Source organism: Zonotrichia leucophrys, chromosome 19, assembly GCF_028769735.1.
Source record: "Zonotrichia leucophrys gambelii isolate GWCS_2022_RI chromosome 19, RI_Zleu_2.0, whole genome shotgun sequence".
Lineage (NCBI taxonomy): Eukaryota > Metazoa > Chordata > Aves > Passeriformes > Passerellidae > Zonotrichia > Zonotrichia leucophrys.
Window position 1 is genome coordinate 1,134,072 of NC_088188.1, and position 25,358 is coordinate 1,159,429.

Below are 25,358 nucleotides of genomic sequence, written 5' to 3' on the forward strand. Positions count from 1 at the left end.
AGGGGTCTTAGGATGAGGGAAGAGACGAGGATCTAACTCCATGTTTCAGAAGGCTGATTTATTATTTTATGATTATATTATATTATATTATATTATATTATATTATATTATATTATATTATATTATATTATATTATATTATATTATATTAATAGAAGAAAGGATTTCATCAGAAGGGTAGCTAAGAATAGAAAAAGAAGGAATGATAAAGGCTTGTGGCTCAGACTCTCCGTCCAAGCCAGCTGTGATTGGCCATTAATTAGAAACAACCCCATGAGACCAATCACAGATGCACCTGTTGTATTCCACAGCAGCAGGTAACCATTGTTTACATTTTGTTCCTGAGGCTTCTCACCTTCTAAGGAAGAAAAATCTTTAAAGAAAAGATTTTTCATAAAAGATGTCTGTGACAGGGAATGGCACAGAGTGGCACAGGGACAGACACAGGGAATGGCACACGGAGAGCTGCCTCCAGGGCCACTGTGCAGCTGCTCAGTGATGCTCTCAGAGCTCCCATGGGAGCAGGAAGGAATGGATGCTTCATAATTCATCACTTTTGGAGGGAAAATGGGGTTAGGGAGAGAACACTGCTGGAGCTTGAGCAAAACCAGCCCTGGCACAGCTGGGATTTGGGCCAGGAGCCCTTCACAGGTGTCACCTCTGATGCTGAGGGCTGCCAGCACCTCCCTGCACAGGGAAGTGTCACCAGCCTTCCTGCAGAGGGGACAGGCCAGCAGAGGGATGTGTCACCAGCCACCAACCTGGCACTGCCAGGAGTGCAGAGAGTGGCTCTGCCCTCACCTCCCTCTGCATGCCCTGATTTCCTGGGAATATCCCATTCCTGCCACTCCTCCCTGGAGGCAGGAGAGCAGCAGGGCTGGGGATCCCCTGGATCCCTAACTGGCATAAAACCCCCTCAGTTATGGAGAAAAATGGGAATCTCCTTGGAATATTTCAAGGACTCCAGAGAAATTCCACGAAATCCTCAGAACCCTCCTGCTGTGAACTCCAGGAGAGGTTGTGGCACTGCTGGGATGGGAAGTGCCAGAACAGGACAGGAAAAAAAGGGATTTGTGGGCAAAAATGTTTCTCTTTAGGAAGGGAGGTGAGGGCTGGGGGTTCTGAGATTCCCCTTAGCCCAAAGCTTTGTTTGGAAGTGTGGGGCTGTTCCCACAGAGGTTGTTGGTGGACCTGGGCACCCCTCTGGGGGCTGTGCCTTGTAGGGAGCCAATATTTTCTTCTGGGAATGCTCCCAGAGGTCAAATCTCACCTTTATCCCATGGATTCTCCTAATTTTCAGCCATAATTCTGCATTTCATAGACACAAACTGTGAGAGGGGCCTGTGATTCTCTCTGCAAGCTGGGGAATGAGCTGGAATGTTCTGCCAGCACAGGGAAAGGGAAATATTTTACACATTTCTGTGCTGGAAAAAGGAATTATTTGTAAATTCTTCCAATTGGCAGCGATGCTGATAAAAACACTGGGAAATGGCACATGGAATGTGTGGCCTTATCTGGGATTCCTCCTCTTTAAGCAGGATTTGCCATAAAAGAGATGAATGTGTGACTTAAGTGTCACAAATGGTTTCGTTGGGATTTTTATCTGAGGAATAAAATGAGCACTTGGTGCACTAATTAGAGGAGCAGCTGGAAAAATAACTCCAGGCTACCACAAGAGGGGGGGAAAATCCACCCTTGGATGTCAAATTATTTATTGGTATGAGAATGGGGAGTCTTTTGATGAAGCAGAAGTTGAGCTGGTTTCACCAGGGACCTGCCTGGAACCTCTGGGACATTCTGGGATGGTGACATCCTTGGGAGCAATGGAAAATGGGGGACGTCAAATTCTGGGAGAGTCATGGAATAATTGAGGTTGGAAAACATCTCTGAGGTCATAGAGTCCAACCAACCTCAGCACTGCCAAGGCCAGCACTGCCCCATGTCCCCAAGTGCCACCTCCACAGGGCTGTTAAACCCCTCCAGGGACAGGGAGTCTACTCCTGCCCTGGGCAGTGTCCGTGCCTGATCAGCCTTTCCATGGAGACATTTCCCCAATATCCAACCTAAACTTTTCCTGGGTGTTTCCAGAACAACCTGAGGCTGTCCTGGGTGTTCAAACCCAGGCAGAAGTGCCCCATTGGTGCTGTGGTTTGGTGGCCATGGCTGGACCTGATGACCTTGGAGGTCTTTTCCAACCTCAGGGATTCCAGGACTCTTCCAGAACTTCAAACTGAGATTCTCCCCCCAGTTCTTCATTGCTCCCCAGGATGTCACCTCTCCAGTTCTGCCACTGCAGGTGACACATCCCAGAATGTCCCAAATTCTCTTTGGAAAGAGAAGTGACAGTGCCATGGCTGTGTGGTGTCACCGTGTCCCTCCAGCCATTGTCCTGCTGTCCATGGCTCCCCAGGGACTTTGCTTTGTTTGCCTGCCCTGGCTCCTGGGGAGGGAAGGGACACCAGAGCTGGGGACAGGGATGGGAATGGCCAAGGGACATTGGCTGGGACATCTGGAGACAGAGCAAATCTCTCCTTCAAAAATGAACTGGTCAGCTTTTCCCCAGGGCAGACAGAAGACAATCCCTTGTTCTTAGGCATGGACAAATCCAAGATCACAGGATTGTTAAGGTTGGACAAATCCCAGGATCACAAGACCATTAAGGGTGGAAAAGACTTCCAAGATCATCCTGTCCAACCTTTGATCAATGCAATGTTGGCTTCTGTCCACAAGCTCAGTTTGAGCTGCCCTGTGAGGGACAATGGTGACATTCCCAAGCTGGAAACATTTTCTCTGCTTCTTTTGTCTCTCACACTTTTCTTCTTGGGTTTTCCTGAGGTTTTTTACTGTGGTGGATGTTTCCTTTTGTTTCAGCATGAAAAGAGCTGGATAAAATATTTCAGTTTATATCTCAATATAAAATGTGTTTCAGTATAAAAGAGCCCAGGCTGCTGGAGGGGGACCAGGAACCATTTCTGGGTTAGAATCAGAGTTCATAGGAGTCAGAGAATCCCAGAATCCCAGGTTTGGGTTGGAAACAATCTTAAAAATCATCTCACTCCATCCCTTGTCATGGGCAGGGACACCTTCTACTACCCCAGAGTGCTCCAAGCCCCATCCAGCCTGGCCTTGGGCACTCCCAGGGATCCATGGGCAATGGCTTATGATGGATTTGGGGTTTGTCCTTTGATCTCAAACTGATTTTCAGTGTGAGAAACGATCCAGCCACATTCCAGCCTGGCTGTCCTTTAAAATGTGTTGCTGAGCTGGGAATACATCCTGGGCAGCAGGATGGATTTGATGAGATGTGTCTGGATTTATGGGGCCACTCTCTCCATGTCTGCTCTCATTTGGACAATGAGGATTATCACATTTTATCCCATTCTGTGTTCTCACTGCAGAAATGAGGAGTAATTACAGCTGCTGCTGCAGCCTGTCAAATCTGCAGCTCAGGAGCAGCAAGAGGTTCATCAAATTACACCGAATTACATCAAATTATAGCCAGTAATATCCCACCCTGCCTTTGCTGAAGTGCAGCCCAGCACAAAAGGAAGGCCTGAAGTGCAGAGCCCCCCCTGGAACGCACCCGTGCTTGGGCTGGGATGCTCCTCATGCCCTGTGCTTTGTTTCCATCCCTGTGGAATTTGATTTCCTGCTGAAATGCAGTGCCCTGGGCTCATTGTGGCTCCCCAGGGTGTGTGTGCCCCAGGGAGCACCCACAGTGATGAGCTGCTGGTGCTGCCCAGGTGCACCCAGAGCTCTCTGCCCCTCCCAGGGCAGGGGCAGAGCTGCTGATGGAATCCTGGGCACTCTGGGGTGGTCCCAGTGCTCCTGATCCATGGGACACAGGGACCACTGCTCACAGCTGGGGATGGACCTGAGTCTGCACAGACCTGCCAAAGGGGTTTGGGTGCCCAGGAGGGGATTTCAGAGAGGGCTGGGGGCTCTGGGGACTCAGCAGCCCCTGCAGAGCCCTTCCCTGGGGACATCTGGTGGCAGGGCTGGTCCCTGGGCATCCTACAGCTCCATGGGGCTGCTGTGGAGCTGGCAGGTGTCTGTTGGGCATTTATTCCTTACTGCAGCCCTGTTTGCCTTGGGCTTTCCCTCCTGGTTTGAGTGCTTGTGCAGGAGCAGGTCCCTGTCCCCTCAGTCCCTGACAGGGAGGGTCACAGATTTCGTTTTAACGGGTCAAACCAGGCCTGGGGAGCTGTTCCTCCCCTACAGGACGAGCCAAGAGGTGCCAGAGTGAGGAGCTCTGCAGCTCCTCTGCTCGGTGGGATGGACAAAGCCCCCTGCTCCTCCCTTCTGGGCTGGGCTGGAGCCCCCCAGCCCATGGAACCCCCTCCTGCAGGGATATGTCTGTACAATCCATGGAGCTTTTCTGTGGCGCTGTCATGGAACCAGATCCACACAAGTGCTCTGAAAACTGCAGGAGTGGAGGGACTTAAGGGACAGAGGGGCTCCAGTGGAGATGTTTGATCCTTTCCTCAGATCCAGTGATGTTTTGATGGAAACCCAGAATGGTTTGGGTGGGAAGGGATCTTAGAGCTCCTCTCATTCCATGGCAGGGACACCTTCCACTGTCCCAGGCTGCTCCCAATGTCCAGCCTGGCCTTGGGCACTGCCAGGGATCCAGGGGCAGCCACAGCTGCTCTGGGCACCCTGTGCCAGGGCCTGCCCACCCTCACAGAGAACAATTCCTAATTCCCAACATCCCATCCATCCCTGCCCTCTGGCAGTGGGAGCCATTCCCTGTGTCCTGTCCCTCCATCCCTTGTCCCCAGTCCCTCTCCAGCTCTTCTGGAGCCCCCTCAGGCTCTGGAAGTGGCTCTGAGCTCTCCCTGGAGCTTCTCCTCTCCAGCCTGGCTACAGAGGTGTCCCAGACCTGGCAGGAGCTCTGTGCTCTCCTGGATTCACTCCCACAGTCCCACATCCTCCCTGGCAGTGGGGGCAGCTGTTCCTCTCCTCCCAGAAGTCACTGGAGCTGTCTATAATTAAAACTCTTTTCCAAGGCCAAAGTTTTGTGCCAGACTTCCCCTGACTGATCTGTAATTAGGGAGAAATTCTCTGCCTCGTGCTGGGCGAGGGGTCAGGCTGCTGAGGAGGCTCTGACCTCCCAGTCCTTGAAACCGAGAGCCTTGTCTGGGGAATCTCCTGAGGCTGGAGCTGTTCCTGCTCCTCCTCTGCCTCACCCCAGGGCACAGCCTTGCCCAGCCCGTGCCAGCCCTGCCAGGCTGAGCTGGGCACGGCAATGACCCAGCCCGGGCCGGCCAGCACCGCAGGGAGCTGCTGGAGAATAAAAATAAACAGCATTGTGTGCTCGGGGCCCCGAGCTGCAAACCCAGCTCATTAACTTTAAATATCTCACCTCGCTGCTCGCTGGAGGTCACGCTCGGCAGGAGCAGCGCGGTGCTCATCAGCTCCCAGCGCACATCCTCATCCTCATCCTCACCCCGGCCGGGGCCACGCGGGGAACTTCCAGGGACCTGATTATCCTGAGAATGGCCAGAGAAAGGCTCATTCAGGGAGCAATCAGTGAGCATTATCCAGCCAATTCCATATACAAGGCTCTGAAAACCCGGGCGAAGTCCGTTCTGCCCGGGGGTGGAGGTGATGAAATTCAGGAATGTTTCCCCTCTCATTTCCCTTCTCCCCCTCTCTCATTTTCCTTTCCCCTCTCTCATTTCCAGGAACGTTTCCCCCCTCTCATTTCCAGGCATCTTTTCACCCTCTTATTTTCCTTTCCCCCCCTCTCATTTCCTTTCCCTCTCATTTCCCTTCCCCCCCTCTCTTTTCCAGGAATGTTTTCCCCCTCTCATTTCCCTTTCCCCCTCTCATTTCTCTTTCTCCCTCTCTCATGTCCAGAAATGTTTTCCCCCTCTCATTTTCCTTTATCCCTCTCATTTCCCTTTTTCCTCTCTCATTTCCCTTTCCCCTCTCTCATTTCCCTTTCCCCCCTCTCACTTCCCTTTCACCCTCTCTCATTTCCAGAAATGTTTTCTCCCTCTCATTCCCTTTTCCCCTTCTAATTTCCCTTCTCCCCCTCTCATTTCCCTTTCCCCCCCTCTCATTTCCAGGCATCTTTCCCTCCTCTCATTTCCCTTTCCCCCCCTCCCATTTCATTTCCCCCCTCTCATTTCCAGAAATGTTTCCCCCTCTCATTTCCCTTTCCCCCCTCTCATTTCCAGAAATGTTTTCCCCCTCTCATTTCCCTTTTCCCCCTCTCATTTCCAGCCACCTTTTCCCTCTCCACTTCTCCTCTCTAGCTCTTTCTCCAGATTTAATTGCATCCTCCAAAGGAGCAGCTGGGACAGGAGAGGTTTGCAGAGTCGGGGGTCTCTCCTGAGGGCTGAGGGTGGGACAATCCCATGGGAATGGGGTGGGATGGGGTCACTCCTGCTCCTCTGAGCATTCCCTTTTTCCCTCAAAGCTCGGGCAGGAGTTCCCAGGAGCTGCTGCTTCTCCCTGGGATGAGGGGATTTGGAGCCCTGCTCTCCCTGCCTGGCATTTCCAGCCTGGGCAGATTTCTGAGGGTGGATCCTGTGGGATCAGGAGAAGGTGGGATGGGCTCAGGGGGTGGTTTGGGTGCACCTGGGGCTGTTTGGGGCTGCTGGTGCCCTGGCAAGGTGACTGCACAGCTCTGGCTCTGGTTCCTGCTGCCCATCCCAGCAGATCCAGCTTCCCCGGCTCCCCATAGTGAAGGGCTGAGGGAAGATGAAATCCTTTGTCTGAGCTCACAGCTTAGGGAGAGGGTGGGAATTCTCTGTGCTCAGCTCTCACAAACCAGTGCAGAACCAGCAGGAGCAGCTGGAACCTCTCAGTGCTGGAGATGTGGGATCAGAACCTGGAGGAGAATTGGTGTTGAAGGGAAGTGGCTTAGGGAGTAAATCCCTTTCCAAAGGGCTGCAAGTTCTTTCAACTCCCCTGAGAGGGTGTCCAATCCCCAGTCTGCTCCCTGGAGGGCAGTGGTGCTTTCCCAGTCCCCTCCAGGTGTTCAGTCATTGATGATTTTCCTTTTCCTGTGTCCCCTCTCCTCTGCACAGCTCCTGACAGGAGGGGACAGCCAGGGGGGTCGGGCTGTGCTCCAGGGAACAGGGACAGGAGCAGAGGGAACGGCCTCAGGCTGGGCCAGGGCAGCTCGGGGGGGTTTTGGGAACATTTCTTTACTGGAAGGATGGTCAGACATTCCTGGAAATGTTCAAAAACTGTGTGGATGTGTTCACTTCCATTTCTTCACTGGAAGGGTGGTCAGGCATCTCTGGAAATGTTCAGAATCTATGTGGATGTGGCTCTTGGGGACAGGCGTCAGTAGTGGCCTTGGCAGTGCTGGAGGAAGGTTGGACTTGGTGATCCTGGAGGTCAGTTCCAACCTCAATGATTCCATGATTTTGTGGTCCCACAGGTTTATTTAGAAGGCCCAATGAACATTTTGCGGAGGTGTAGACATCCCTTCCTTGAGTCACTCAGGTCCAAAGCAAACCTCCCTGGGCTGCAAGGTCTGGAAAATCCCCTGGATTCCCAGCTCCTCACTGCTCTTTGCTGCTGCTCCATCATCCTGGGTGCCCTTGGAATCAAAGAGCCCCAGTGGTTTGGGGTGGAAGGGACCTTAGAGATGATCCAGCACCAGCCCTGCCATCTCCACACTGGGCGCAAGGGTGTTGGATGTGCCATGGAAGCCCAGGATTCCCTGCTGGAGCTCTGTGGAGCTCTGGGAGTGGCCAGACTGAGCTCACACATGGCAAATGTTGATGCTGGGGTTCCTCACGCTGGAATTATCCCCAGGCTCTCTCTGCACCCCATGGATGAGCAGTGAGGGGGAGCTTTGGCAAGTCCCTGCTGGCCACACGAGGTCTGTGGCACTGGGAAGGTTCCCAGAGAACCCAGAGGTGTTGCTTGGGGCCTTCAGCATCCTCTTCCCACAATGGGACAATGAGCCAGGCTCACCAGTGCCATGCCTTGTTATTGTCACACTTCCCTGGATCCTGCAGGGAGCAAAGGTCTGTGGGCACCTGGAGCTCTTCTCACCCAGCTGAGGGCCTGGGCATGATGAGCTGATCTGATTTGGCTCTGCTGGGGTGGCCAGAGAGGTTCTGAGTCATTGTTTGAGTCATGAGGCTCAGCCTCAGCGCTGGTGCCCCCGGGTGACTCGGTGACATTAATGCCAGGATTAACACGGAGCTTTACAGGGAGGAGAATGTGAGGGCACTGCTGGGAGGGAATCAAGGAGTGCTTTAGGTGGCTTTAAACCAGGGCTTAAGCTCAGCTCAGGTGTTCTGCAGAGATCACCCACACAGGCAGTGACCCATCCCTTGGCCCAAGGACCTCAGGGATGGGGTGGAACCTGCCTGGAACCCCTCTGTGCTCACCCCCTTTGCCACCTGCCAGCCTGCCCTGTTCCAGCAGCCCCTCACCCCCATTCCCAGGGTTTCCATGTTCCAGCAGCCCCTCACCCCCATTCCCCGGGTTTCCATGTCCCAATAGACCCCTCACCCCCATTCCCAGGGTTTCCATGTCCCAATAGACCCCTCACCCCCATTCCCAGGGTTTCCATATCCCAATAGACCCCTCACCACCATTCCCAGGGGTTTGCCTTTTCCAGGAACCCCTCACCCCCATTCCCAGGGTTTCTATGTCCCTGCAGCCTCTCAGCCCCATTCCCAGGGTTTCTATGTTCCAATAGACCCCTCACCCCCATTCCCAGGGTTTCCCTGTCCCAGCAGACCCCACCCCACTGTGCCCCTAGGTTTCCCTGACCTCCCAGTTTGTAAATAAGCTCTGGAAATGTGTGAGTGCCTTGGAATCATGGAATCATTAAGCTGGAAAAGAGCTTTGAAACCCCCAGGTGCAGCCATTAACCCATCGCTGCCCGGTCCCATGGAATCATTTCCCTTCCTCAGTCAGGGAGCTCAGCCCGAGCAGGGTTTATAAATCTGTGTTTGTGCCAGGGAGCAGGGACAGGAGGGAGCTGTCCCGGGCCAGGGAGCACATCCTGCTCCCCCTGGCTGCAGCTGTCCTGCTGTGCCCCTCCAGCCCTCCCAGGGGTTCTCATCCTGTGGGATGAGCTGTGCTCAGGCCTCAGTGGGAGCCTGGAGGCAGAGGAGGGGAGGATGTGACCAGCACACATCTCACAGGGGGACTGGGGTCCTGTGAGCCCTGCTGGGGTCAGGGATTGTGGGAGAACAGGCAGCACATGAGCTCCCACCCAGTCTTTTTCTCTTTTCTCCCCATCCTTAAACCAACTCTGAGTTAATTTGTGGATAATCCACACATGGCTCAGAATCCCAAGGACCCTGGGGAGAGCAGCACATCTGCAGCACAGGGATGGGAGGGTTGGATTTGATTCCAGCGCTGGTGCGAGGCCATGGGGAGGAGCAGGAGGGCGAGCTAGGCAGCTCCTGCCTGTGCCAAACCCAAATTTCACACTGTGCTCCCAGGATGGGATTTGAAAACCGGGCTGTGGTGGTGTCCGAGCTGTGCAGAGCAGCCCCGTGCAGGTTTTGGTGTTGGTTTTTATAACATTTCTCTCGTGGCTGTCAAAAGGAATTTTCAGACAAACCCGTGATTTCTCTCTGTTGATGAAATGATGCTGCAGTCTCCTGAGGTGCTGATGGCAGGGAAGGTTTGTTTTCTGCAGCTTCACATGAATGTTAAAGGGATATTTCTACCAGGCAAAAGTGGGGTGTAGCTGCCTTGCTAGTTAAGAGTTTTAATTGAAAAAGCAGTCAATAAGAGGATAATGCATTTTTCAATGGCATCTTTCTTTGGAGGCTGTGGAAGATGCTCTCATTAAGCTGACAATTAAAGCCTGTGAAGTTAGTGATGATCCCTGGCAGAGGCACAGGGAAGTCACGAGCGAGGGGCTGCCCGAAGTCTTGCACAAAGTCAGAGCCCAGCAGTCCTTCTCTCTGGAATCACGTGTGGGACCGAGTCCTGCGTGTGACATTGGAGAGACCCGAACCGAGTAACTCCGTGCTCGGGGTCACACGGGCACAGGCCAAATGAATGCGGGGGCAGGTACCAGCACCTCTTTAAAATGCAAATTGTTTTCTTGCTAATCTGGCTAATTTAAAGAAATTAGCATCCCAAAGCATCCCGATTTGCATCCCAGCGCACGGATTCGCTGCTGTCGGTGCCATCGGTGTAAATCACCGGGAGCCGCTGTCACCTTGTTCCCTTCCCCAGTGATCCGGCCGGGAAGGGACCATGCCGGGACCGATCCACCCGAGGGGCGCCGGGGGAACGCGTTTCCCCCTGCCCAGAAATGTTTTACAGAATGGCTCTCCAGGGGATGCGCTGCCCACCCCTTACCTCAATATGCCAGCCCAGAAATGAGCCCGGTCCTGCAGAGCTCCGCAGCTGGGAGCGGCTTTAGCAGCGGGACCATGAGAGGATCCCTCCCATTTTACAGCATCCCTTGCAGAGCCTCACCCCAGGATGTTCCCCCCACCAGAAATCCCAAATCTCCTGGAGCCCGGAGATCCCAATTCGGCCCAGTGAGTGCTCGGGCTGTGCCGGTTTGTCCCCGGGCTGTGTCGGTTTTGGGCTCAGTTTGTACCGGTTTTAGGCTCGGGCTGTGCCGGTTTTGTGCCCGGGCTGTGCTGATTTTGTGCCCTGGCTGTGCTGGTTTTGTGCCCGGGCTGTGCCGGTTTTGGGCTCGGGCTGTGGTTTTTCCCACGGCGTTTGTGCCAAGATAAGGGCACGGGAAATCGCAATCAGCTGCACGGCTGCTCAGATCGGCACACGGGAGTGTGATACGAGGCACAAATGTGATTGATAAGAAGCGCAGATGTGATCGATTAGAAGCACAGATGTGATTGATAAGAAGTGCAGATATGATTGATAAAAAGCATAGATGTGACTGATAAGAACCGCAGGTGTGATAAGTGCAGATGTGGTTGATAAGAAGCACAGGTGTGATAAGAAGCACAGATGTCATTGATAAGAAGCACAGATGCACAGGTGTGATAAGAAGCACAGGTATGATAAGAAGCACAGATGTGATTGTTTAGAAGTGCAGATGCACAGGTGTGATAAGAAGCACAGGTATGATAAGAAGCACAGATGTGATTGTTTAGAAGTGCAGATGCACAGGTGTGCTAAGAAGCGCAGGTAGCAGCGGTGGCAGGGCTGGCACACGGCGCTGCCATGGGCACTGCCGGTGTTTCAGTCATGGCCCTGGCATTGATGTGCTGCAGCCTCACGGTCTGAGACACTTCTCACACCTGGGGACTGAACAGCAGCAGCTTCAGGGAGGGCTGGATGCGGTCACTTCCAGCTGAATGGCACTAAAACACACCCCCCACAAATCCTACCAGTGCTGGGAGCAGGTTTGATTTACCCAGACCATCAGTTCATTAACATGGAGGAGGAGATGTCCGTGGCCTGATCAATGAAGGAGATTTTCCACAAGATTAGGTTAAGCATTCTCAGGAGATCTGGGCATTGAACTGCTCAGACAGACAGGGATTTTAAAGATCTTTCAGCAGGCATGAATATCCCTTTATTTTGTGGAGGGAAAAGTGACATTTGGTACAAAACTCCCTCCAAACAGCCCCGTGCCTTGTTCAGAGCAGGAGCCACACTCAGCACTGCACCAGCTCAGCTCATTAGTGGCAGGACCTGTCACCTGTCCCTGCTGGTGGCACTGAGGCTGTGCCTGCACTGCCTGCTCTGCATGCCAGGCACACACGGATGCTGCTGGCAAGCTGGGCTGAAAAACCTGCTGGATCTGCAATGGCCTGGCCCCTGCTGGATCTGCCTGCTGGATCTGCAATGGCCTGACCCCTGCTCTTCCTGCTGGATCTGCAATGGCCTCGCCCCTGCTTTGCCTGCTGGATCTGCAATGGCCTGGCCCCTGCTCTGGATCTGCAGTGGCCTGGGCCCTGCTCTGCCTGCCCTCCCTCGCTCTGGAGCCTGGGGCTGGCCCTGTAAATCCTTTGCAGAACCTGAGAGGGAGAGCCCTGGCTGTGCTGCTGGCTCCTGTCCCCCTGCCAAAATGGCTTTTTGGGAGCTGCCTCTGGACTGTCTGGGACTGGGGAATGACTTGTTCCCCTCAGTCCACGGCCTGATTCTATCCTTGGGGCCACCTGGGACATAACAGGGGCCATCCCCTGGCACAGCAAAGGATTTGGGTCTGTGGGCACCAGGAAGCTGCTGTGGAGGTTTCCCAAGGTGTGGGGGATCCTGATGCGCAGCAGGTCCAGCAGGGCATGTTGGGCTTGAAGGTGTAATTAATTTATAATAATGAGGGTGGTGAGGCCCTGGCACAGATTTCCAGAGCAGCTGTGGCTGCCCCTGAATCCCTGGCAGTGCCCAAGGCCAGGCTGGAGGCCCTTGGAGTACCCTGGGATAGTGGAAAGTGTCCCTATTCACATCAGCGTGTCGGACTATATGGCCTCTAAAACTCCCTTCAACCCAACCTTCTCTCTGATTTCTGAGTCTCTGATCTTTTCCTCTCATTCCAGGGGATGGCCAGGTGGATTTTGATGAATTTATGACCATTCTGGGACCTAAGCTGGTGTCGTCAGAGGGCAGGGATGGCTTCCTGGGGAACACAATAGACAGCATATTCTGGCAGGTAAGTCAGTATTGCTTGAATTGCTGCTCTTAGCAGCTTCCAGAGTGGATTTGTTGAGGAGCACTGGAAGTTTTACTGAGTGGAAATGACTGTGGAAAGGGTGTTGAGGTCCATCATGCTGGGGGCTGTGGGAGAACATCCCATGTTGGGGGAGAGAATTGTGTCCAGCCAAGCCCTGTGTTCCTGTGGATGGATGCAGCTGGACACAGCAGCACCCCAAGACTCGTGCAGCACCTTTGGGACTCTGGGATTCACTTCTGGAAGGAAATGCATTTTTCTCCATCAATCTTTTGAGTTGGGAACCTTGAAGCCACCCAGCTACTCCCAGAAGTGTGTCCCTGTCCAGTGTCCCTTGGCTGTGGCAGGGGTTGTTCCACACAGAGGTGTCTTGGTTTGGAAAGCCAGGAGTCTGCTAAGGAAGGCAGGAGCCTCCCCTGAAATGGAGAATGTTAAACCCTTCCCCACCCCTCCCAATTGCTATAAATTTTAAATTAAGGAGCTCTCAGGCAAAAAATATGGGAGCAGGAAATAACAGTTCTTTAATAAGGAAAGGAAAAAAATTAAAAGGACAAAATAAACAATGCAGTACACTAGAACAACACTGCCAGAGTCAGAACCCAACCTGACACCCTGTGGGTCAGGGTGTTGGCGGCAGTCCCATTGGAATTGTGGCTCAGCCCTCCTGCAGTGTCAGGGGTGGTTCTGCTGGAGCAGGGATCCTGTAGAGAAGGATGGATTCTTCCTCTGAAGATCCAGTGGAACAAGAGGCAGCTGCTGTTCCTCTGGGGAATCCAGTGGAGAAGCTGTGCTGGTGTCTCAAAACTTCTGGATTATATCTGGGTAGGAATGCTTGGCTCCTCCCTCTGGGCTCACATCTCCCAATGGGATGCTGTAGTTCTTATCAGCCATGCAGTGACATTCAATAGCTGTTATCAACAATGTCCCCTCCCAAGGGAGGTGTGACTGTGGTCACTCAGAGAGATAAGGCAAACTGCCCACTTGACAAAGGTAATCTGCCGTACAGATGGTAATGGAAAACATCTTGCATTGCAATCTGGAACAAGAGGGAATGTGCTGGCCAGGTCAGGTCCCACTGGGATTTCTGAATTTAGGGATGAGCACTCTGTATTCTGCCAGAGAAAGTTTTGCCCCAGGTGCTGGCCTGGAGTGGTTTGGTCCTGCTGGTCCCAGGCACTGGAAGGAGACACATCCAGCACTGGGAGCTGCTTTTGGCCTGCCCTGGAGTGAGACTTTAAACAGAGCTGGAGCTTCCAGGAAAAGCAGTCCAGGCTGTTATGGCAGGATGAAAAATCCTCCAAAACACAGAGCTGCACGTTTGCTGCCAATGGTTCAAATGTGTGGCTTCCTGTGGGATTCCAGCTCCTTTCACTGACCATCCCACAACCCTGGCCTGCTGAGAAACTTTGGCTGTTCTCAAGTTTAATGAAGCAAAAGAGCCAAAGCTGGAAATGAGATTTTCTGCCTTCTTTTACAACCCTCCAGCCCTGTCCAGACTGAATTGGGTGGAGCTTTGGAAGAGTATTTTAAAAGGCTTTTAAAAACTTGTTCCTGGCCTTCTGGCACGGGCCAGGAATAACCCTGAAAATCCTGCTCTGAATTCCAGGATTTGGTTGTCAAAGCAGGAGTTTGGTGCTGGTGAAGCCCCCATGGTTTGTGATGCATCTGGGGGGAGTAAATGGCACCAGGAGGAGTAGGACTGGGTGCCAGGAATGTTTTAGTGCCTCCATTGCTCCTTGTGAGCCTCATCCCAGGCTGGGAGGGAGAAGAGGGAGCCCCATCCCATCCCATGGAGCCACTGGCACCTTCCTGAATTCCAGTTCCTCAGGAGCTGCTCAAGAAGCAAAAATCCTGGTGGGAAAATCAGGTTTGTGAGCTGAGCTCTTGGATGGGGAGCAGAGAATTCTGGAGCCTTGCTGAGAATTCCGCTCACAGTTTAACCCACTGCTTTTAGTGACACTCCCACCCCTGCAAATGCCTGGAATGAGGCTGGGAGACTGGATTGTGCCTGGATTTAGGGCAGTGGGTTCCTGGGATCAGCTTCCACAGGGAAATGGCTCTGGTGCCTCCCTGACTGTGATGGGACAGGGAAAAGGGAGCAGAGGCTCCAGGGGGGAGCCCTGGGTGGCCAGGGACAGCCCCAGGGGCTCCTTCAGGCAGCAAAGCTCTGACTGTGTTCCACCAGTGCTCCATGGCCTTGGAGAACAGCAGTTATGGGCTTTACCACCTCTTTACTCAGCACTTCCCTGGATTTCTGAGCCCTTGAAGATCTCTGGTTGCTTTTCCTCTGGGGGGTAGAGTACAATGTCTCTGCAGCTTTTTCCCAAAGAAAAAAATCATATTAGTGTCATTCAGGGAACAGGTTCTCTTTGCCCATTGCTCCCTGGCTTTACCCAATCCCTCTGCAGGGCCATCAGTCACCTCATCCCTGAGCATTTCTGCCTCTGCAGCATCTCCAGTGGGACTCCTGATGGGGAGCCAAGCCTTTGTGGGAACCAGGGCTTGGCTGTGTTCCCCATTTCCCCTGATGTTTTTCCACATTTTCTGGAGTGAGTGGCAGGGGCTGAGCCCGGGTTGCTGACAGAGCCCTTCAGCCCTGCAGCCATTCCCAAGGAAGGATTTTAAGGAGGGAGTGGTGCCCACAAGGCTGTGCCCGTGCCCAGAGATGGGAGGCAAGGATGAGACAAAAGGGACACCTGGCTGGGCAGTGCCACCATGAAACCTCACCCCAAAGCTTCTTCAATCATTCCCACGGGAGAGAGGAACCATGTGGGCATCCCAAAAGTGCCTTCCCTCCCCATCCCAGCAGCTGCCCTCCAGCCCTCCCCATGCTGGGATGTCTTTGCCAAGCTCATTTCTAAGGGCAAAGACCTCCAGGCTCCAGGGTTAAACACTTCCTTGGGGATGGAATGTGGAGGAGCTCCTGGCCTTGGGGCCCAGAGGGAATAACAGCCCTGGATGAGAGGTTTTGAATGGAAGGAACCTTTCTGGGGTGGTTGAAATGCTTTGGGAGGTCAGGACAAGTGGCATTGTTGAACAACAGGGCCACATCTGCATCGGGGGCAGGGGAAATTCTGTGCCCACAGCTCTGATGAGGTGATTTGGAAAAGCCAAATTATCGAGTACACTTTGTACCTGACCAGCTGAGAGCCAAAGTGCTGCCTGATTGATTTCCTCCTTTTTCCCTTTGCTGTGTGCACACGGAGGCTGCAGGGAATTCCAGGCAGGATATCTGGGCCTTTGTGTGGTGTGAGGGGACAGGGGAGGCTGCAGAGAATTTCAGGCTGGTTATCTGGGGTTTTGTGTGGTGTGAGAGGACAGGGGGGGCTTCAGGGAATTTCAGGCAGGTTATCTGGGGGTGGCATCAGGGGACAGGAGAGGCTGCAGGGAATTCCAGGAGGACATCTGGGGCTTTGTCTGGTGTGAGGGGACAGGGCTGGATCATCCCCTCAGCCACGGTGCCTGTGCATGCCATCAGGAGCAGCCTGGGCATTTGGGGATAAACAAAGCTTCTTTGCAGGAGCAAGAGCAGCAGAATTCCAACAGGGAGATGCTGCCCAGAGCTCTCATTTCTCACGGCTGGGATGTCCCTGCAGGTTTTGGAAGGCAGGTCCTATGTGATAATTTACTTGTGGGCAATTTTGGAAGGAAATTGAGACAGGACCTCTGAGCTGTTTTTGATGATGAGGTTTATTTTCTTAACTTCTACATGGGCAGGAAGGGTGAGTTCAGCTCACATCTTCACTGCATGGTTCACAAGGTCACAAGACCCTTAGTTGCAGAACTTTTTAAGGAGTTATTGACCAATAAAACACTGCCAACAAGGATATTTATGTTTTTGACCCAATCCTTAAATATTTCATTTTATGGACTCATGCTACAGTGTAAACTTTCTTAGCCAATCATGTTATGACACACAAACCTACAGTGCTGCATGCTAAACTCCTTCTTTACCTCTGTAACTACTTTTATTTTGTTCTATATCTTAAACTCTAAAACTCTAAACTTTCCTCTACTTAGCTTAATGTGTCTTTGCTTTAAACTACAAATCCACATTCTCGCTTCCAGCACCTAAGTTTGGAAGCCTTTTCAAGGTCTCAGATCAAATCCTGTGTTTAATCCTAAACTTTGGATTACAGGCCCAAAGTTCTGAGAGTTCCCTGCATTTCATATTCCACCAGTTCTGCACAGGGAACAGCTCAGCAGCTGTTTGTGCTCTCTCGGTTTGGGGGAACCTTTTCCTTTCTCCAGGCTCTCACAGACTTTTGCTTGGGAGAGGGATATCCTGGGGTTTGTGATCCTTGATGGGTGAGGAGGAATGACCAAAAATCCAACAGCACTCCTGTGCAAGGAGGGAGGGATGTGCAGGGACAGCAGGGACTGCAGGGATGGGCCAGGGACAGCAGGGACAGGCCAGGGATAGGCAGGGACAGGCAGGGACAGGCCAGGGACAGGCCAAGGAAAGGCAGGGACAGGCCAAGGACAGGCAGGGACAGACAGGTTCAGCAGGGACAGGCCAGGGACAGCAGGGAGAGCAGGGATGGGCCAGGGCCATCAGGGACAGGCCAGGGACAGGCAGGGATGTGCAGAGACAGGCAGGGACAGCAGGGATGGGCCAGGGACATCAGGGACAGGCCAGGGACAGGCAAGAGACAGGCCAGGGACAGGCCAAGGACAGGCAGGGACAGACAGGTTCAGCAGGGACAGGCCAGGGATGTGCAGGGACAGCATGGACAGGCCAGGGACAGCAGGGCCGGGCCAGGACAGGCCAGGGACAGGGAGGGACAGCAGGGGCAGGCCAGGGGCAGCTGGAACTCCTGACTCTGAGCTGCACCCCCAGCACAGGCCCCAAAGGACACTTTGTTCCCTGGAAAACGGAGCAGGGCCCACATCCAGCTGTGAGGGTGCATTTGGGGCTGGCTGGAGAGGGAATTCAGCGAGAGGAGGGAGGATCGGCGCTGGCTGGGGACACGGGACAGCAGAGAGACACGGCTGGGGTGGGACACGGGACAGCAGAGGGACACGGCTGGGATGGGACACGGGACAGCAGGGGGACACGGCTGGGCTGGGACGCGGAGGTTCCCCTCCGATCCCAGCCCCGAGGTTTCAGGTTTCCTGCTCTGCCCGTGCAGCTGGGAATGCAGGAGAGTCCCAGGGGACACATCGGGGCTCTCCTGATCTGGTCAATCAATGAGTGCCTTAATAGAGTGAAATGAAGGGGAAAATGTGAGGGAATGGCCGTGGCACAGGGCAGGGCAGGGAGGGAGGGGGAGGGAGAGGAGGTGAGGGAGCAGGAATGAGGGAGAAGGGAGTGAGGGAGAGGGAAGGAGGGAACAGGGAATGAGGGAACGGGGTGAGGGAGCAGGGGGTGAGGGGCTGTGTTGGGGCTGTCTCTGAAGGCAGTTTTTCCTGGAGAAGGATTTTCCTTTATGGAGTTTCAGAGATAAACCTGCTGCAGTTGCTTCCCGTGTGTGAGTTCCTCCTGCTGTCCCTGCAGAGGAGTTAATCTGATGATAGCAAATGAGCCTTGCTGCAGAGGAATCCTTTGGGTCTGCGTCCAATTTGATGTGGGAACAGCTCCAGATGCCTCTCTGGGGTCAGCCCTTCCTCCCTCTCCTACTCCTCCTCCTCCTGAGGCAGTGCAGCCCCTCAGGGCAGGTGCAGGATGTTGTAAAACCACAGGATGGGACATTTTACATCTTGCAGCAGAATTTTTTTTGCTGGTGCTGAGCTGCTCTGCTGCAAAAACCTCGATTCCTGGATTTCAGGAGCTGCTGTGTCAGCTTTTAAAAGAACCTTCTCAAATCGACTGCTGGGGAGGAAGACAGGTGAGAGATTGGGAAGGAATTCTTTATTCAGAGGGTGCTGAGGCCCTGGCACAGGGTGCCCAGAGCAGCTGTGGCTGCCCCTGGATCCCTGGCAGTGCCCAAGGCCAGGCTGGACAGGGCTGGGAGCAGCCTGGGACAGTGGGAGGTGTCCCTGCCATGGCAGGGGGGAATGAGATGAGCTTTAAGGTCCGTCCAAGCCAATCCATTCCACATCTCCATGATTCACAAATCCTGTGCCCTCCCTCTGGGTGGCTGCTCTGGGGTTTAAATCAGGAAATGCAGCTGAAAGTCTGGGTGGAAATTGTATGGGTGGCGACAAAGATGGAGAACTGCGGCTGGTCCATGGCACCAGGAACAGCTCCCCAAATCCTCTTCCACCAAATGAGTGCTTCCCTCATTCTGGGCAGCACTTTTTGGTTGTTGAACCTGAGATATCTTCAAATGATTTCCATGGAAAAATTTCTGTACATTTAAAATATCCACCATTTCTTGGGTTTTCCCAGCTGGAAAAGTAAAGGACAGGTTGGAAACCTTGGCACTGATTATCCTGCAAAAGCACTGCAAAGTGAACTGGGAGCCAAGGCAGAAACCTTTCTTGGGCACCCAGCTTGGTCATTGTGTTCACCAGTGTCCCTGACCTCAAGCATCCTGATCATATCCTAATTTCAGGAATTAGATCTCCTGTGACAGCTTCTCCTGCAGTTTAGGTTGTAGTTTCCTCATATCCATATTTAAAAGGTGAGATTTTCCATGGGGAGGTTGCAGGTGGCTGGCATGAAATTCATCCCAAAAAACCTGGGACACCGCTTAGTGTCCTTTACCTCATCCCAAATATCCTGGGACACTCACAGAGTGTCCATGAGCTCATCCCAGATAACCTGGGGCACTCTCAGAGTGTCCCTTTGGAGCTATCAGAGGGAAACAGACACTTCCAGGGTACAATTCAAGGGATCTGCTTTGGGCATCAGCCTCAGGAAGGGATAAATTGTGCTTCAGAAGTGCCATTTTTACTGCCTTTGGTACAAAAAATGTGGAGGGAAGTGGCTCAGGTGGAGCTTGACACAAAAGTGTCACCTTGTGGGTGCCAGCAAGGCTTTCAAGGCCTTTTTGGTGTAAGTTCCAGCCCTGTGGTGCTGTTATCAGTGGAAGGGGAGCAGTTCTGCTGCCCCACTGAGCCTCCTTTTGCTGCCAGGACATTTTGGCCCTGCTGCTCTCCGTGGATTTGTGGCAGCACAGGGAGAGCTGAGCCCGTGCAGGGATGAATCCATCTCCAGACACTGCTCCCTGTGCCAAGGTCTGTGTCCAGATGTGCTGGCACAGCTGGAGCAGATGTGAACACTGCAGGGCTTCGTGCCCTGGCCCGTGGTGGCACAGTGTCCCTGTCATGCCCCTGGAGCCCTGGATGAATCCACCACAGCAATTCTGGCAGGCCTCATGTTCACCTGCCTGTGAAGGGACCTCCTTTCCACCACCACATTTTCCCTGCAACAAAATCCACCCTCCCAAACCTCCAGGCCAGAGTTTACAGCTGGAGATGGCAAGGTTTTGGAAGGAGCAAAGCAGGAGAAAAGCAGGATTTCCTTGCCCAGCTGTGGTTTTGAGCTTCAAGCAGCACATTTGGCCCTCAGAAATGCTCTGCAGCTTTGCTTCAGAGCCTGTTTCAAGCAGGCAGTTGGTATCCAAAGGGTTCCTGCCTGCTGGGTTCAGGATCTGGCTGCCCTGGAAGGTGTGACGGGGCTCTGTGCACCCTCTGCAGCACTCAGGGACACTTCCTCCAGCAGCTCTCATGGTCCAGAGGTTCTTCTTTCTGTGCCAGTTTATTTATAAACTCAGTCTGCAGCCCCAGGGCTTTTTTTGAGAGATTTTTTTTTTCTCTTGCCTGGTGTGTGACATAGGAATTGTGCTGTGGATTTCTCAGGGATTCGCTTGGAAGTGTCAGGAGCAGCCTGTAGGAAAGGTGAAAGTGTGGGAGCATTACCTGATCTCCCAGCATCATGGGGCTGGGAGAGGCTTCCTGGCTTTTTTCTGAGGGAATCAGAATCTCCAGCAGCCCTGAGGACCAGGATCCACCTTCAGGGCTGGTTTTCTTCGAATTGGAATAATTTTTTATTTGGAAAAGCCTCTTTGGGTGGTGGAGCAGAGGTGATAAGTTTCAGGCAGGGGACTTTCAGGGCAAATCCCAAATCCCCTCACTCCCAGTGTCAGAAAGGAGTTTCTGCCAGAGAGGAGGCTCCACCCAGCCTTAAATCCCAATCCAGTTCTCAGGATCATCCATCCATCCATCCATCCATCCATCCATCCATCCATCCATCCATCCATCCATCCATCCATCCATCCATCCATCCCTCATCCAGCCATCCACCTATTGCAGCAGCTCCAATCCGGCAGGATTTTGCCTTTGGCTTTCCTGGATTCTTCCCATTCCTGTAACAAAATCACCTCTCACTGCACTGCAGAAATTTTGTTGACAGAAATCTTAATTGACTCAAAGGAAAGTTTGATTTTCATGGAGATCTGAGATTGGCAACTTAAAACAGACTTGGCCTGTTTATTTCTTCTTTTTTTTCTAAAAAATCCCCACTGTGAAATAAAAATCTACGCATTGCCCTGCCTCCAAGCTCTGGCATTCAGTGGAGTAAAAACATCAGGGAAACTGAACTAAGGCTTGAAAAAGAAGGAAAAGCAAGAAAATAGACACTGCATCGTTCATAAACAAGCAGAAACCTCGAGGCATTTGCAACAAAGAAATGTGTTAGGAAGAAAATGACCTTTTCTGTGAAAGAAAAATCTAAAAAACCTAAATTACCTGCTTGGAAAAAAATATCTAAAAGAAAGAAGAAAGACCTTTGGAAAAATGTAAATGAAGAAGCTGCAAAGATCCCAGTGCTGGGGGTGAGGGGAGGAAAGGCCTGCAGGGAATCCCTGCAGCCCAGCAGGTAACTCCCATTTCCCAGTGTGTGTCCCAGATTTCAGGTGCACCTGGAACCTCACACCAAAGCCCTGGCACAGGGTGCCCAGAGCAGCTGGGGCTGCCCCTGGATCCCTGGCAGTGCCCAAGGCCAGGCTGGACAGGGCTGGGAGCAGCCTGGGACAGTGGAAGGTGTTGGGGGTGGAATGGGATGGCTTTGAAGGTCCCTTCCACCCCAAACCCTTCTGGGATTCTGAGAGAACCCCCTGGAGGTTCCAGGCCCTGAGTGAGCCCTGGGGGTTTGTGATGCTCTCTGGTGTCTCCTGAGCACAGCTCCTGCCAGGGCCACCTGGGGCTGGGCTTCTGCCCCTGCAGAGGCACCAGGAGCAGTTTGGAAGTGCCCATGGAGAAGGGAGGTGTTCCCCCAGCCTTGCCATGCCCATCCAGCTGTAACCTGTGTGGGACAGCTGTGTCACCATTGGTGGCCCTCACAGAGCCACCCAGCTCAGCTGTCCTGAGCTACTGCCAGGATGGGGATGTTCCTGTGGCCACCAGGGTGGAGATGATCCCTGCTGAGGAGGTGGAGATGGCCTGGGTGTCCTGCAGGCTCAGCTCCACCCTGCCCTGTCCCCCAGGCCCCTCTGCTGGCAGGAGATGGGACAGGGCTGGGCCCCCTCCCTCCCCTTCCTTTGGGACCTTGCCCTGATTTCTCCAGGCACTTGTGCCACCAGTGCTGCCGGTGGGATTCTGCTTCAGTTTGGAGGTTTTATTTCAGTTTGCGTTTTTTTGTCAGTAATTTCTGGGCTTTTGGGTGATGTGCAGGGACTGAGGGTGTTCGTGGTGCTGTGACCATCTCACATCACTGCACCAGTGCCAGGCAGATCCTTCCCAGGCTCTGAATTTATCAGCAAAATTCCCAGCAGATCTCTAATGCAGTTCTACCAAGTGAATGGAACAATGCAGATCTTCAAGAGAAATTCCTTGAAGATTTTTCTTTAAACACATTTACCACTTCACTCAGAACCCGTTCCTTTGTCTGGGTGTTTTCTGCACCATCATTTCTCTGTCTGAGGAGGTTTGGGGTTATTTTTGTGCTGACAAAGACAGAAATCTGCACTCTGAGGTGGCTGCAGCCTCCAGAGCCAGCAGTGCTGATGTGCTGTACAGATATTTGTTTTGTTATTTTTGCTGTTGAGTACACAACTCTATCAAGTGGTCATTAGAAAAAATGATTCTGTGATCCAATACATTTAGTCAGTTAAAAGAATGTAGCCACAGCAGGGGCCCAGAGTAACCTGAGGGAGCTGTGCAAGCATCCAATATTTGTGTGAGCTCTGTGGGAAGTGTTCAGAACTGATTTTTATCATTTTGGAGAGTGAATAAGTAGATCAGGCATAAGGGGAAGATCTCTGCCCACAATAAGGCTGCAGTTCCCTCCAGAGATGGATTTTAGTGTCCAAATTTCCTGCTCTGAGCAGAGCCAGCCCTTGGGATCACCCAGCAAGGTGGAGCTCATGAAGGGTTTGAGCAGGGAGTGGGAGCTGCTGCCTTCCCTGGGGAAGGGATGGGGGAATCATCCCTGACAGTGATCTGCATGTTTTTCATCTCCTGCCCCTGCTGGGGGCTGGTTCTGAAGTTCCCCCGGGGTTCCCCTGCCCAGGGGATCATTATCAAACATGGCCCTGTCACAACTGCTCCCCTGTGCCCCTGCAGCTCCAGTGGCCTCACACTCGGGGAGTGACAGAGCAATACAGAGACAAAGGAAACTGAGAAATGATCCTCACTTCTACAAATTTAAAAGGTTTATTAAAACCTTTTCAAAAATACAACAGAAGACTGAGTAGAGAAAATATTACAGTGCCTGGAGCAGAGGATTTTCCCACCATGTGCTCACCCACACCATGGAGGTTTCACCTTTTAACCCTTTAGCTCCCCCAAAGTTCTGTCCACGGACTCCTCCTTCCCTGTGCTGGAGATCCCTGCCTGACACCTTGATTGGAGCTCAGGGGCTGCCACAGGAACGAGTGACCCTCCCAAGTGTCCCCAACCCAGGCACCCCTGAGAACAGCACAAGGGGGGGTAAAACACACCTATAAATCTATAAAACTGTTCCTAACATTTGGATAATATTGTCTTTTAATTGTGAGAATCAACCATGGCACTGCTCATCTGTCACAAAACAAAAGGAGGCATTTAAAAGGAGCAGAGCTGTCAGGAAGGGAGCCAGGCTGGGTACAAGTGCCACATTCCAGGGATTTCAGGGGCTCTCATCCCTCTGAGGACAAATCCCTGAACCTCAGCTTCCCGGCACTTGTGTCCTTTGTATACAGACAATTGAGGCAATGTAAATATTTATTTTATGGCCAGCTGGTGTGTGGGTGCATGCTTTCACATGCATTATCCAGGATTAAAGTGCCAGAGGTCAGGGTTAGGTGTGATATTGGGCAGGAATTGTTCCCTGTGAGGGTGGGCAGGCCCTGGCACAGGGTGCCCAGAGCAGCTGCCCCTGGATCCCTGGCAGTGCCCAAGGCCAGGCTGGACAGGGCTGGGAGCACCTGGGACAGTGGGAGGTGTCCCTGGATGGTACTGGATGGGCTTTAAGGTCCCTCCCATCCAAACCATGCTGGGAATCCAGATTTAGGTTAAACTTGCCTATTTCCCAATATTGGCTTCGTTTTGCTGTGTCAGCCCTGTCCTGGCATTTTGCAATGCCACATTTTTAACACAGAAGGAAAGCTCTGCTGAACTCATGCTCAAAACCCCCTGTGTGGATGTTCCTGCACCTCTTTTTCCTACTGCCATTCAAAAGTTCTCAATTTCAAGGGCATTTTCAGGGTAGAAGCGGAATTTATTATAATCACAGAATGAAATGAGGATGAAACCTCCCAGGAACTGCTGGTTCAGCTCAGGATAGGCGTGGAAAATAACCCCTCTTGTCCAGGATTGCTGTTTTGTGAACTTCCATAGAAGGACAACAAAGCCCTGTGAGGATGGAGGGAGTGCAGAGAAGCCTTCCCTCTGTCCTGCTGTCCCTGAGCCAGCTGAGCCCTTGTGACCTTCAGCCCCATCTAAGCTTTCTTCGACTTCCCATAGAATACAGGGGCTCAGTTTAAGCACTTGATCTGAGTTTAAACCTGATCTGGGGATAAACCTCATCGGGTCAGTGCTGGACATGGCCTAAAATTCTCCTAAACTGCTCCCAACCCTCTTTGGCAGGGCAAGGGGGGTGTCCTGGTACTCTGAGCCAAGCCTTTAGGTGTGATCTCAGCTTGTTGGAAAGATTCAGATTTAGATTTTAGGTTTGTGTTTTGGTTCACATCTTGATTCATGCTGGGCCTGGCATAGGCAGGGAAATGCCAGCATAAATCTCCCAAGATGAGGATCTTGGGAATGAAGGGACGAGCTGAGCCTGCTCTGTGTGTGAAGTGCTCCTTCCTCCTATGCTGAATTTGGGGTTTCATTTTGGGTAGGTGAATATCAGAGAATATTTACACTGATGATTGGGAATAACCAACACATTTTTGTGAATCCAATTCCCTTCAAGTTGTCCTCTGTTTTTACCCAAGTGGGCAATTTCCAAGCCTTTGATCAAAGGCTTGGAAATTGCTGTTACACTCAGAATTCCTGCCCTGTTTTTCCTGAATATGTGCCTGGTTTTCATCAGTGTGTTTGAAAATGTGTTTCACTCAGCAGTGACACAACACCCTCATTTATCTGGGCCTGTTTCTCAGCAAACAAATCAAATGGGGTTTCTCTTGTATCATTTGGAACAGAAAATAGAGCACTGGGCCAAAGGAAAATGACTTTGAGGTGTTTGATGTGGGATTTTGCATTTCTGTAGCTCAGAGCAGTTTGTCCTGAGTGCCCGTGGGGTTGTCACACGTGGCCAGGCTGGGACTGAAGTGCACTGAACTGGGGCAAGTGTCCCCAAGGCTGGGGACAGGGACATGCAAACCTGGATTGTAAAGGTACTTCCATAGCAGTACCCCACTACTGTGGCTTCCCACTGCCAGGGGGCAGGGCTGGATGGG

General features: G+C 52.5%; 1 protein-coding gene across 3 annotated transcripts in view; it reads left to right on the top strand.

Moving 5' to 3' along the window:
• Window positions 1-25,358, top strand: part of CALN1 (calneuron 1) — a 169,075-nt gene that overhangs the window by 98,241 nt on the left and 45,476 nt on the right. For all 3 annotated transcript variants that reach the window (XM_064729088.1, XM_064729090.1, XM_064729089.1), the window contains one exon: window positions 12,461-12,573. In XM_064729088.1, the coding sequence (XP_064585158.1) occupies window positions 12,461-12,573 (113 nt within the window). The remainder of the gene's footprint in view (window positions 1-12,460; window positions 12,574-25,358) is intronic.